Source organism: Triticum aestivum, chromosome 5D (assembly GCF_018294505.1).
Source record: "Triticum aestivum cultivar Chinese Spring chromosome 5D, IWGSC CS RefSeq v2.1, whole genome shotgun sequence".
Classification (NCBI taxonomy): domain Eukaryota; kingdom Viridiplantae; phylum Streptophyta; class Magnoliopsida; order Poales; family Poaceae; genus Triticum; species Triticum aestivum.
The window spans coordinates 529,955,645-529,969,735 of NC_057808.1; the positions used below are offsets into that span (position 1 = coordinate 529,955,645).

At 50.2% G+C, this 14,091-nt stretch overlaps 2 protein-coding genes and 1 pseudogene across 2 annotated transcripts; 1 reads left to right on the forward strand and 2 right to left on the reverse strand.

Annotated features, from left to right (window-relative positions):
• The first annotated feature begins 1,170 nt into the window (after positions 1-1,170).
• LOC123123504 (scarecrow-like protein 30) lies at positions 1,171-3,823 on the forward strand. Its single transcript, XM_044544024.1, has one exon. The coding sequence runs from the start codon at positions 1,651-1,653 to the stop codon at positions 3,622-3,624; it is 1,974 nt and encodes a 657-aa protein (XP_044399959.1). The 5' UTR covers positions 1,171-1,650; the 3' UTR covers positions 3,625-3,823.
• Positions 3,824-4,014: 191 nt separating this feature from the next.
• On the reverse strand, positions 4,015-6,764 carry LOC123123505 (uncharacterized protein At5g02240). The gene is made up of 7 exons (XM_044544025.1): positions 6,506-6,764; positions 6,130-6,401; positions 5,925-5,961; positions 5,746-5,843; positions 5,083-5,144; positions 4,470-4,593; positions 4,015-4,381 (listed from the first exon to the last, which is right to left on the reverse strand). Exons 1-7 carry the CDS (start codon positions 6,555-6,557, stop codon positions 4,262-4,264), a joined length of 765 nt encoding a protein of 254 aa, XP_044399960.1. The 5' UTR covers positions 6,558-6,764; the 3' UTR covers positions 4,015-4,261.
• An 839-nt stretch (positions 6,765-7,603) lies between these two features.
• Positions 7,604-10,431, reverse strand: LOC123126006 (receptor-like protein EIX2; annotated as a pseudogene).
• Positions 10,432-14,091: the final 3,660 nt, after the last annotated feature.

Here is a 14,091-nt window from a genome sequence, read left to right on the forward strand (position 1 = left end):
CCCATTCCTTGGGCTCGCCGGCGCTATTCGGCGTCAAGGCCGAGCCCGCCGCGGAGACGCCGCTCGGCTGGCGCACCCGCAGCGCCGGCATCGTCATCAACGAGGGCGGCAGGCTCGCCTCCTCCTCGGCTCCTCCGCGCTACGTCAAGCCAAAGACGGAGCCGAGGCTCCCCGTCATGAAGACGGAGCCCGGGCTTGCCGGCGGCGTCAAGGAGGAGCTCGACGACGCGGCGGCCCTCAAGTGGGCGCGTGAAGACTGGGCGCGCACGGAGCTGGAGCGCAGCGCCTTGCCTACGAGCGGTTCGAAGCTCGGCGCCGTGGCCGGGACGAGGGAGGCGTCGTCGTCCTCGACGACAGCGACGACGACGCGCCGCCGCCGCCGGTCCGCCAGGGCGACGCCGGGCAAGGGTCCAGCTGGGGCGGCCCCGTCAAGAAGGAGAAGGCCGCCGACGACGATGAGGATGTCGGCGATGTCAGCGACTTCTTTGCCCCTTAGTTGGATTTTTTAAAATACCTTATTATGTAACGTCGAACATGTCGAATATATGTCAAGTTTGCCGAACTTTAGCCGAACATTTTGTTCAATTTGCCGAACTTTGCCGAATTCCTTTTTTTTTTAAAAAAAAACCCGCGTGGTTGGGAACCCGCTCGCCCCCACGCCGATTTTAGCGCCGGCTCGCCCCAGGCGGCGATTTTACACGCCCCTGAAGGGCCAACGGCTGAAGATGCTCTAAGTACACAGTGCACCCTGAGGGGCCAACGGCTGAGGGGCCAACGGCTGGAGATGTTCTAAGTACACAGTGCACCGGATCCTAAAAAAAAAGTACACAGTGCACCACCGCACGTTGCCGGTGCAAAACGAGGCAAGTAGCGTAACACCAAAAATGAGCCACCCATCCATCAATCTCCCGCCGTCTAACCCGCGAGCGGAGAAGATTCGTCGTGCAGCAGCACGTGGTGACTGCGTGGCGCGTCATGTCGCCGCCCCCATTCCCTTCTCCCCCCGCTACCTCCTCCCTCCTCCCTCCGAGACGACCAGGTCGCAGCAGCCAGGAGGTGGCGCAATCCCCGTCGCCACATCGCCATTTTATTATTACTGCCGGTAATCTGATGAGATCACTCCCGCTCCACTAAACAAAGCGGAAAAAGACGCAACTTTTGTAAGCGGCTGCCGATCAAAGGGCACGTCGCCATCCCACTCCCACCCAGACCAGCACGCTCGGTTGGAGACTCTCGTCGGCGTCGGCCAGTGCGTGCGTCTGCGTCAGCTCCCCACCAATCACCCCCGCTTTCTTCCTCCTCCCTCCAACTCCCAAGAGGAGCCTCGGGGTTTCTAGCTGCTGCCCGGCCCCTTCCCGCAAGGTGCTCCCGCGATTTCTTTTCCTTTTCTGCCGCCGCCTCTCCCACGCAACAGGCTGCTACTGGCCTCTCCTGGGTCCTGCAAGAATCACCACCGGGTTGGGTTGATTTTCCCTGCCCTTCCCCTTTCTTGTCCAGTTCGCCGGGAGCGAGGAATCAATCTCGTCTTCCTCTGCGAGGATACACCGGAGGTGGGGTTTGCGTCTGAGTACTGCGAGATCTCGCGCCAAGAAGTGGCGGCGGCGGCGGCAGCAGAGTCTTCAAGCAAGGAAGGAGGTGGATCGTGGCGCCATGGGTTCTTGCGAGGACGTGGAGTACGGCGACGTCTTCTCCGTCCCCAACGCGGCGGCGGCCCCCGCCTACGCGCTCGACTTCTCCCTCCACCACCACCACCAGCACCACCAGCAGCAGCTCCGGTTCCCCCCTTCATCCTACGGCTTCCACGGCCTTCCTGCCGGTCCCGCCGCCCATTACCAGCCGTCTCCGCCGCAGTCGGCGCGGATTGGCAGCACGCCGAGCCCCGTCTCCACCACCACGGAGCTGGGGAGCCCCGAGGAAGCGTCCGACGACGCCGTGCTCGCCTACATCAACCAGTTCCTCCTCGAGGACGACGACGACGACGAGTCCTCTGCTCCCGGCACAGCCGCCGCGCCGGCGCGGGACTCGGCGCTCCTCGCCGTCGCCAAGCCCTTCGTCGACATCATCGCCGACGCCAAGCCGGCGTACCAGCACAGTTCCTGGATGGATCCCTGCTGCGCTTTCGCGGGAATGGGAGGAGGATCCCCTGACATGTTCATCAGCAGCAGCAGACAGAGCTCCTGCCAGTTGGTTCCCTGCGATTCCGTGAAGGTGGAGGAGGAGTGCGCCGTCCACAAGGGCCGGAAGAACCGGCACGGCGACGACGACCTGGAGCCGGAGGACGAGAGGCGGCGCAAGCAGCTCGCGCTGTCCGAGGAGGAGACCGTCCGGGAGATGTTCGACAAAGTGCTCCTCTGCAACGGTGTCAACTGCATCCTTCAGTCGCCGCTGCCTGCCGAAGCAGAGATCAGCAGCGTGTACGTGAAAGGGTCAGGGAACCGGAGAGGCCGCAAGAAGGGCAAGACCGGAGTGCCCACCGTGGAGGAGGAGTCCGTCGATCTGACGACCTTGCTCATACACTGTGCCCAGGCCGCGGCTATCGATGATCACCGCGGTTCGGGTGAGTTGCTGAAGCAGATTAGGCGGCATTCTTCGCCTCATGGGGATGCCGGGCAGAGGCTGGCGCATTACATCGCTAATGGGCTCGAGGCTCGCCTTGCCGGCACCGGTAGCACCGTCTACCGCTCGCTTGTTGCGCGGCGAACTTCTTCAGCTGACATGCTGAAAATATTCAAGCTATATGGGACTGCATGCCCGTTCATCAGAATGTCCAGGTTCTACTCGAATGAAGCCATCTTGGATGCTGCTGCCAAGGGTGTGACAAGCGTGCACATTGTGGACTATGGTATAGACTGGGGCTTCCAGTGGCCAATCTTCTTGCAACGGATCTCCAAGAGAGATGGCGGCCCCCCAAGAATCCGCATCACCGCCATCGACTTACCGCAGCCAGGGTTCCGGCCTGCGGAGCGTTTAGAGGCGACAGGCCGGCGGTTAAGCGAGTACGCCAAGATGTTTCATGTTCCCTTCGAGTATCGCGCAATTGCTGCCAAGTGGGATGCCATCCGAGTCGAAGATCTCAGGATCGACAAGGATGATCTTCTTATTGTCAACTGCTTGTTCAGAATGCGGCACATGATGGACGAGACGGTGACCGATGAGAGCCCGAGGAAGACAGTCCTGAACACGATCAGGAAGATGAACCCGCATCGGTTCATCCACGCGGTTGTCAATGGCACCTACAATGCGCCATTCTTCGTGACGCGCTTCAAGGAGGCTCTGTTCTATTTCTCCTCACTCTACGACATGCTCGAAGCGACCGCACCGCCGGTGGATGAGCACAGGCAGCTGATCGAAAGGGAATACTTCGGACGGGAGCTTCTCAACGTGGTCGCTTGTGAGGGCACGGAGAGGGTCGAGAGGCCGGAGACCTACAAGCAATGGCAGGTAAGGAACCTCAGGGCAGGGTTCAGGCAGGTACCTCTGCTTCAAGAGTCGGTGAAAAAAGCAAGATACAAGGTAATCAAGAGCTACCACAGGGATTTCTTCGTCGACGAAGATAACAAGTGGATGCTGCAGGGTTGGAAGGGCAGAGTCATCGGCGCCCTATCCACATGGAAACCTAGCTAGAACTTTAGAGACATGTTGCCTGGTACATTTCATCACTTTTTTCTTTGATCGAATTTTCATCACTTTTTTCTGTTCTGTTGTATCTGATATTCTGATGCTTATGTTGTTGAATTTTGACCCTTTGCTGGGAGCAGAGTTGATGGATATTTTTGCTGAACTTGACTAGAACAGAAGCTTCTTGCATATGTTTTGTACCAAATGAAGCATGTGTATTGCAAACTGTTTGTTTGTTCCTTGAATCGGTAGCGCTGATTTTTCATTTCTCAGTTCAATGAAAGGTGCATATGAGCTGCTGAGTGATATATTAGCTGTGGCGTAAATGATAAAATTCGTGTGGATTATTCGTGTGCATCAGATCTGAGTCAAGAGTGTGAAAAGAAGATAGTCATATCCGTTAAACTGTATCAATGTATTCTCAATTGTTTGCTGACTTCTTCTCCTCGGAGAAAATCTCGGGAAAATGCATAGATTGCTTCTCCAATCTCCATGCATCCATAGGAGGCTATTTTCAGCATTATTGATAAACCGATTGTGCAATTACATCAGTCAGCAACTTCATAATGCACAAGGATACACACTCAAAGACATTAAGATCCTTATAAGCTTAGAAATGCACTTATGCTCCTTAACTGATGCCTCAAAACCGGGCTGTGACCTGGGAGAACAGCGCTTTGAAATCTTTCGTCGGGGTGCCCTCACCTTCAGGCTTCGAAGCCAAATCGAATGCCTTGAACTTCACCTCTTCATACTGCAGGGCCTGTTTCAAGAGAAGTATATAATCAGAATGATAGTCCTCAAGTGTCTGTCCACAGAAATACAGTTGCAGGAATTATCATATGTTATACCTGAACACAAACTTCAGCCACATCAGCCCTAGGAATTGCCTTAGTGTCAGTCTGGAGAAGCTCATCATCCTTCCCGACAATCAGCTCCCTCACTCCCCCATCTTTGTCTTGCAGACCACCAGGCCTAAATTGAAGGAAAAGAAGAAAATGATAGCATATTATGTATCAGCGAATAGTTAACCTGTTCTAGTGTTCTTGTGCATATTAGCACAATGCACTTTTATTCTAGCTTCACAAAAACTAGCCGTCAAATTTAACCGCAGTAGACCAACAATGAAACATTTAGCACGTAATTTAGACAATTCACAGAGATGCTAATTAGATGAACAAAAACTACTTGATGGCCCTGAGCATTTGCCTCACCCCTTTATATGCCACTCATTGTCTCATTAAACGTGGAGCTGGATCCACCTTTTCACTGAGGGATTCACCGATATTTAGTGGTATATAAGGAACTATTCCAATTTTCATAGCAGACCTTCAGTCTTATCCAAAGTGATTGATATTTAGTGTAATTAAGTACACCACTTCAGAAAGGTGAGCAACTCTTTTTCAAGAATAATTGATCTAAAGGATGCCTTTTTATCCAAACTAGTTCATGTTCTTTATGTACCTTATGATTGTATAAGGAACTCCACTGTCTGCCAGATACTGTTCAGACTTGCGCTTCCAGACCTACATCAGAGATCAATAATCAAGATTTCACATTTTCAATAATAAAATCGTCTGAATTTGCAAAATGAATTTGTCTCAGTGGATTATTAGATCAACGGTACCACAACTAGCTGAGTATGCACTGTATCTTTTATTTCTATCTTTCATCCGTTGCTTTATTTGGATGAGACAAAATAAAGCTTCGATGGAAACAAAACAAAAGCAAGACTTCTGAAATGAACATTCCAGGCCAATAGAGAGGATACAGAACTTCCAAATTTTAGCTACGACAGGAACTTAATATTCAGAAAGGTTTATTTGCAAAACTTTCTTCATTAAGTTGTTTTTTCCTGTATTATGGATCTAACTGTTATAAATCTATCGACTGAACATTTGTATGGCGAACCTGTCAGTAGTTAGAACTTAGAAATCTAGCAATTGAACATTTCTGTGATGAACAATCCTTCAGACTTCTGAGACAGATGGCTCATCTGCCGCCAATCAATGTTCAGAGAATAGTACTAAGGTGTTCCGGATAATAAGTTCATTGTGAAAGCCAGAGCAAATGAACTGCAATGAAGTAAAGGTGAAGAGACATACAGACTCGTCTCCAGTTACTTACCAGTATATTGCCATTGCCAAGGCTGTTCAATGGATGGTTGGGATTTGTTCCCCCCATGGATCCCACCAAGACTATGTGCTTCACACCAGCTGCTTTGGCTGCCCAACACAAGATCCCACTCAACAAACATCCACATAAACTTATGCACATATAAAATGCAGTACCAAGACGAAGCTTACCAGCATCAATCTGATTCTTCTGCCCAATCCAGTCCACCTGAAACACACCCACGCCCAAATTTATCACCATTTAATAACCGATAAAGATTTCAGGATGTGGCATGTCACTGAAACACAGAGGAGACACATCCTGAACCTGTACTAATTATGGGAGCGGCACACTCTGAATCCAAATTGTGGCACAGTACAGAGGAGAAAACCCAACCTGCTCAGGGTAGGCTCCGTCCTCGTAGTAGAACTCGGGCCGGCCGCCCTTGGTGGGGTCGAACCCCGGCTTCATCTTGGGGGAGGCGCTGGTGAGGATGACGAGCGCGTCGGCGCCCTGCACGGCGGGCGCCAGGTGCTCCGCCTCCCTGATGTCGGCCACGTAGACGTCGTCGGCTCCCCCGATCTTCTGCTTGCTCTCCTCCGACCTCACCAGGCCCCTCGCCGCGAACTGGTCGGATCTCTCCCTGAGCTTGCTGAACACGATTTGGCCTGCGATCGATTCGACGAGCGTTAGGGCCGGAATTGCCCGCCGTGGCAGGCGGATTCGTCGGGTTTTGGTCGGAGAAACGGGCGGGGAGGGAGGGAAAGGGTACCTGTGCGGCCGCCGGCGCCGGTGACGAGGACGGTGGGGCGGGGCGCGGCCATGGCCGGAGGGTGGTGGCGCAGTACTGCAGGGTAGCTGGTCGCGAACTGCAGAGCGCCTCGACGCAGCCAAGTGCCGATGTGTCACGAGAGAAGCGGCGAAGGATGAGACGACGCCGATGCTCTGGATTTGTCTAGAAGGCCGTGCCGACCGACCGACCTGACGACATGCCAGGAGGGCGCGCGGCGTGGAGGGCGGCCACGTCGCGCCTGCCTGCTATACGCTTTCTTCGAAGCAAGGCGCCTTTCGCTCCCCGCACACGGTGAGTTTTCATCTCAGGACTAGCAAGAACATCAAGATGCATTTTTTATTTTATAAAACATCAGTTGTGATTGACCGATGCGGGAGTAATTCCATGTGTAAGAACTAATGATATATCGAGAAAGAGAAGAGATAAGGTGAGGAGGAGTGGGGCGTGGATTATTGCTAATTGCCAAAAGTGAGAAGCAAAAATGTTCTAACTTTCGAAATCATGTGCGGTAGCAATACCAAACCAAATACGACGAGTAGTGGGGTCCTGAGCTAAACCTGGGAAATCTTAATTCCATAATGCCTTTTAAATCCTCCTAGCCACTATCCTACTGCAATAATTCTCGCTAAGAAGTGATTGGTGGTCGGACTGAGCGGAGGCATGGGGATGGATGAAGCTGACAGCGGCCACCATGCCAGATTGTTTCATAGACTTCCTTTTTTAATTGCTCAACAATGAGGTTGTGGGAGATAAGGATGAACGGGGGAAAACCTTATTTGCAAATATGGAGAGAGGTGCGAGTATCGTTTTGCAAAATTGCCATAGTTTCTTTTCTATCCGTCAGATATAGATCAAACGGTCTATATTGCAAGATGGCAGGCACACCATCATCACCAACTCGATTTTTTTATAAGAGTAGAGATAAATAATCAATCATCATACTACTATAGAAGTGTAGAGATCAACATCTTTATTCTGGGCAAGAAAGGTGAAATACTATCACAACCCCATATCACGTTGTGCCGGAATGGAAGCTCTAGCTCTTGTGACCACAGACTCTAATGATCTCAGCTTCTACTACTCTTTCCTTGTGAATGAAGCCCAGCTCACCGCCACTCGCACGTAGACCCAATCACACACGCGGTCGAACAACGAGAACCAAATAATTCTCCAGCTCCTCTTGAATAAGAAGCTGCAGTAGATGATCCAGAGACCTGCTACGAATCCCGTGCCAATGCCGAGGTATAATGACAATGCATCGCTCATGCCCTCATGCCGATTTTCAGGAGTCCATGGAGTGATTTCCGGTCCCGAGCAATTCCTTGATACAGGCGGACCACAAAGACCTGGATTGCCAGCATAGATTGACGCATCATCTAAAGTTTGTAACTGATTGCCAGAAGGTATGGTTCCTGTCAGATTGTTGTAAGACAAGTTCAAGTGGGCAAGTGAAGTTAGATCTGCCATGCTCGTCGGGATTTGACCAGAGAGCTCATTGTGTGAGAGGTCCAAAGATTCCAGTGCCCGTAGCTCCCCAATAGTCACAGGGATTGTGCTGCTAAGGTGATTCCATGACAAGTTCAAGTTTGTCAATGCACTGAGCATGCCGATTTCATGAGGAATCTTCCCTGTCAAACAGTTGCAAGAAAAATCAATGTTTACCATATATGCGATTCCTGTTGTGTATTCCAACTGCTGACCTTTTGTGACCACCGATAAACTATCAGTATACGCATTAGTGTACTTGTAGACGGAGACAATCCGAAAGTTGACAATTTTGAAAAGGGCACCTTCTTGATCGGGAGTATGAGCCAAAGCTAGCAGATTCCCAAGCGACCATGGTATGTTCCCTGAGATGTTGTTGCTTGCAATGTCTAGATATTGAAGCCCATGCATCCTGGTCAGTTCACCAGGGATGCCACCAGAGAGCATGTTTGACCGCAACCGCAGAAATGCCAAGGATGGTAGCTTTGAGCCGATCCATGTCGGTAAGCTCCCAGAAAATTCATTGTATGCGAGATCAAGGAATTTTAGCTCTTTACACCTCTGAAGAAATGACGGGATTCTTCCCGAAAGATTGTTGTTATTCAAGTTAAGCATGGTCACGTTTGAAGTTTTGGGTGCACGGAGGCAATTGGCCAATGTCCCATTTAGTTTGTTCTCTGATAGATCTAGAAACTGCAAATTTTGCAGCTCAAAGAGGGAGCATGGAATGGTCCCAGAAAAGGAATTTTTGAAGAGCATGAGTATTTCCAGCCCCGGTGCTCCGATATCTGATGGCAATGCACCGGATAGGTTGTTCCCAGAGAGGTCCAACAAGCTGAGGTTCATTGGGAGTGTTGGAATCGGGCCAACGAGCTGGTTAGAACTAATATCCAGTATAACAGCTTCCATTCCACCAAACAGAAAATATGTGGGCAGCATGCCATAAATCTGATTTTCCGATAGATCCAGAACTCGACAACGGTACATTCCAATCCAAAAAGTACCAGGAATGGAGTCATGTATGCTTGTGTTTGAAATATCAAGGGTGTACAGTGTTTGTTGGATAATCCATGCCGGAAACTGGGGGCCTAGGATGCAAGATCTAAAGCCCGCTGAAGTTAAGCTGAATGGAGTGCTCCATGTGTTGTTGACCAACATAGTTATGGAATTACCAGAGAGCCACAAATTTTGCAGGCTAGTCATATTGGTGAAATGGTCCTGGGTGACTATACCATGCAGATTGTTTGAGTCCAACCACAGGTCCACCAAATTTGTGAGTTTTCGTATACCGATAGGTATCTCTCCGAATAGTTTGTTATTATTGAGCCAAAGTGTGGACAAGCTGCTAAATTTTTCTAGCCGATCTGGAAGAGTCCCTGTCAAATTGTTGTGGCCCAAATACAACTCTTGTAACTCATCCCCTGGCAATCTATAAAATAGATCTTGCGTGCCTCCGCTAATGAAGTTTTCCGATAGATGGAGCACTTGTAGTCTCTTGAGTTTCTTGAAGGTGGATGGCACCATGCCAAAGAAGTTGTTTTCTATGAGGGACAATGATTGAATGGAGGTCAAGTTTCCCACTGCGTCAGGGATAGAACCCACGATTCCGCATCTATCCATGTAAAAAAGTTGGAGAGCAGGTAGCTCCAAGCCAAGTAGTTGGCTCCAAAGGACGAGTTAAAGGAATTGGAGTCGAGGTCAAGGGTTTCTAGTGACGTGAGATTTGAGTGCAACGGTAGAGGCATAATGTTACGAAGCCCACAAGATGTTAGCTCAAGGGTTACCAGAGAGGGGAGCATGTTGACATCATGAGTCCAGTTGACGGCAGCGCTAAGGTCCACCTCAGCCATGTCGAGGTGTTGTAGCTTCTGTAGGTGCGTCACCCATAAGAGATCAGGCGAGCAACAACCCAGAATTGAGAGGTCAAGACTGACCAGATTCGAGAGGTTCCCAAGGTGAGGAGGGATTCGCCCACCGAAGAACGAATCAGTGAGGGCGAGATGAGTCAGGCTCCGGAGGTCACCGATGAATTGAGGAATGGATCTCCCACCAAAGTAGTTGGATGAGAGGTCCAGGTGCTTGAGATGTCGTAGAGTGAGCAAGGAGGAGCTTATCTCACCTCCGATTGCTCCGTAGCTGTTGACCTGGAGCTTGACGACGTGGCCCGTCCGGTTGCTGCACCCGACGCCCATCCATCGGCAGCAGTCCTCCTCGGCCCGCCACGACGAAAGGTAGTTGCTCGGATCGGTGAGGCCGGCCTTGAAGGCGAGAAGCGCATCTCGCTCGTGGGGGATGCAGAGGGTGCCCGGTGCTGATGGTGGTGGCGGTGGCCGGAGTGCAGGCAGGGCTGGGGCTGACGAGCTCCGGAGGAAGATGAGGCACCACGTCGCTAGGAGGATCGCCGGCCTTGGGCTGGCCATTTTGGGTGGTGGACGTACGAATGGGTAAGTACGAGTGTGTGTAGTACTTACTTGCCTCGGCCATGCACGTCTGGATTTAAGGAGCTAGCAGAGTTCGTTCGGTCCACCCTTGTGAGCGTCAAAGTGCCCTGCGCGCTACGCCAGGTCGATCGGCAGGTAGTAGTAACATCGAAACCCCGTCCACCGGGTCGAGAACTGTGAAGAGTCCATATGAGTTGACTGACCCAGCGCATAAAAATTCCACAGACCAACTGTTGGGTGATGGCGAAGCGCGCCAAATCTTGAACTCCGAAGAGACAAGAAATAGAGTGTACTAGTGAAATTGCCTGTTTCCTATCAGTAGAGTTTAGCTTTAGCGAATGAGCCCGGCCAATACGTGCTATACCCACTCGGCGTGTAGGAAAATGCCTGTTTCCCGTCAATAAAGTTTGGAAAAAGCTTGTGGTCACCCGGCGGATCTTTCCGAGCACGTCGTCCGCCTCCATAGGCGTTCCATCTGTTATTGATCGGATGGTCAGGTGTCACCTTCACCTACTTGCAACTTCACCCTTGTTTTAGAATTGTTTCTGCAACCTGGCACTTGCTGCAAACAGACTACATGATCAGGTATGCCCGTGCCCGCTCGTGCTTGCCATCGTTCGCTCCAGCAGCCGTCATTCGGCCGCGAGGCGGGCCTTCGCCATCCCACTTTCATGCCTCCGCTTTTCTTTCGCCGCCTCACTTGTCGCCGGTCATGCAGTCGGCCGCCCTGCCGCTCACATCTCTCCTGCCCTGCATCTACATCGGAATCACGAAGCCATCACCCAACGTCGACAACATCGCCTCAGATCTGCGCGGCCCGGTCATCGTTCCAGTAGCGCGCGGCGCAGCACATGGCCTCACCGCCAATGTTGTCGGCGTCGGGGGAGCCCTCCGCCCTGAGCGATTTTTTTTTGAAACAAAGCCCTTGTCGCAATAGTTGTTTCTGAACAAAGCTCTTGTTGTAAAGTGGGATCATACGCAAAGATGTTTTTGCAACGGCACCAATGTTTCCGAAACAAAACTCTTGTTGCAATAGTCACCGATGTGTTTCTGAAACAAAGTTCTTGTTGCAATAGTCACCGTTGTTTTTGAAACAATACTCTTGTTGCAAAGAGGAATTGTGCGCTGAGCAATCTAGATCACATGACTCGCCATGGGGCGGATCTTTAAAAGAAATCCGCCGGCAGATGCGTAAAACTCCCTATAAAGTTTAGGGCCAGTTTGTTTGCAAAGTATTTTTGGAGTATTATGGGAATACCGTGGTTTCTAGAAAAACTGTGGTATTGAATACTTTGAAGTGTCACCCGCAAAAAAAAGAGAATACTTTGAAGTATTTGGATGAAAGTAGCACTGCACTTTAAGAAGTACGTTGTCCGTGGTAATTTTGAAGTATTTAGAAAACAACCCCGAACCTCTTAATTTTTTTATCGAGCATGAAGAAAAAACGTTGTCTCTATCTTTCACGGCTAGCTGCCTTCTTCATCTCATCGCCTCTTCTCCGGCCAATGACGCGTCTCCACAGCCATGTAGAAAAAAAGGAGTGTACGGGCCTTGTGGTTTGTTTTCTTCTACAAATTTCATCCTTTTGAATTTGGGTTTGCATACCTACGGTTTGTTTGTCAGCCCGCCGGCCAGCCACGTCGACATGCACAAAGCCCGCGGCGTCTGACGTGTCACCATCAGTTTGCTGATGAGTTGCCGTGGCGAGTGAAAAATTTATAGAGAAGCTGCGAGTCATCTCTTTGTTTTTCCTTGACGTGTTCTGTTTCTTGTAGAACAGCTTGTAGCTGCAGCACGGCTAGCAAAGTCTTTATGGTGTGGCGCGTGATAGCCGGATGCCGAGTAACCTCAATGGATCGTGACGCGTACGTCCAGCATACAGGCTGCAAATTATGCACACCCTCATACAAATATATTTGAATCGATATTTTAGCGGCTAGTTACATCACATAACTCCAAAGAGCGAAACGCCTCTCGGTTTTGCCAATACTGCAGATAACAAATTATTTGTATACTTTGGTATTTCTTGCCTACAGGTTCTAATACCGTGGTTTCTTAATACTATGGTTTTCTAAATATTGTGCATCCAAACCAATGAAAAAATAGCGTGCTATAGCAAAATAGCGCCGATCTCAAAATATGCTATTAGCGTGCTATATCGTGCTATAGCGTGCTATTAGCGAGACGTTGTACACTGATATATTTAACGAGACAATTCTCAAGATGCTATAGCGTGCTATTAGCGAGGTTATAGCGTGCTATTTTTTTCAGTGATCCAAACACAGCCTTAGTGACCAATGTGAGTCTTTGCTTCACTTTGATTATTGAATCATGGGAGTGCACAACCACCAAATCTTTTTTTCTCGATATCATATACAAGAAGGAAAGGCAAAGAATGCCTCCACACAAGTTTACATATACAAGGACACCACCCTACCAAAACGCCACTGAATCTAATATAATCCTCCCCACTCACCCGCCGTTCTATCCTACCAAAGAAAGGTTGTACGTTCCCTTAACAATCCCGCCGACGCCAACCCCCTTCAAATACAATTGCATTCCTATGTTTCCATAGCTCCCAAAGTGTCGGTGCAAAAAGAGTGTGGACGTTCTTCATGCTCATGTTACCAATCCCTTCTTACTGCATAACCATGCCTATAAGGAGTCTTGAGGTGTGGGTGTCCAAATCTTAGTGCATGAAATCCACAACGGAAGGAGACCGAATCACCGAAGTTGCAAGAACATTGCTATACACACGACGCCATGTGCACAATTTATGGACGACACTGTTAATCAAGCCATTGGTGTTAGAAAGCAAACTTCAGTACATCGTCAGATTTTGCATCGTCGCTGAATTGGCCACGCATCTGTCGTTCGCAAAGTAGTTTCGAAGTCACAAAGCGTGTTGCTGCGCTGCATGTCACGCGGTAGATTTGGGTAAATCTCACGTCCATGTTGAACCGTATAGCTCAGCTCCTCTACGTTAGAAAGTAAAGCATGATGTTTTTATTAATTCACGATGTTGTCAGAACATACGGTTTTCGTGTCAGGGGATGAGCTTCAGTATTCAAGAGACAAGGCATGATGACAAGGCTCAAGAGACGAAGCATCCTTCCTCCAATTTGGCTCGGGCCTTCCTGGATGCTCCTTTTTTGCCTTGGATAGTGATCTACCTGTTCTGGTGGCCCCCCCTCCCTTTCCAATGCAGCCATTGTCACGGTGCAAGAGCAAAAGATTTCCTCCCAAACTCTGCTTGAAGGGCTTCGTATCTGGGATGTCGAAGGATGGGACTGGCAAGTTAATCAGGTGTCCGATTTTGAGTTTTCTGTTGTTTTCCCCTCCAAGGACTGCCTCCATATGATTGCGTCGTGTACCAGCTTCATCCTCCCCCTCAATCAGCTGGTAGTGTCAGTGAAGCCTGCCTCCTGTGCTGGGAAAGCTGTTGGCCCTCTCTCTCAGATCTGGGTTTTGGTGGATGATGTGCCAGTGGGGCTCCGCTCTTCTTCCTTTTTGATGGCCTTCGGCGCTCTGATCGGTAAACCAGTGGAAGTGGATGCGGAGTCGCTGGAGAGGGTTGGTCCAGCTCGTATCAAGATCTGGTGTGTTGACCCGCTTTGTGTTCATGGATCGATTGATGTG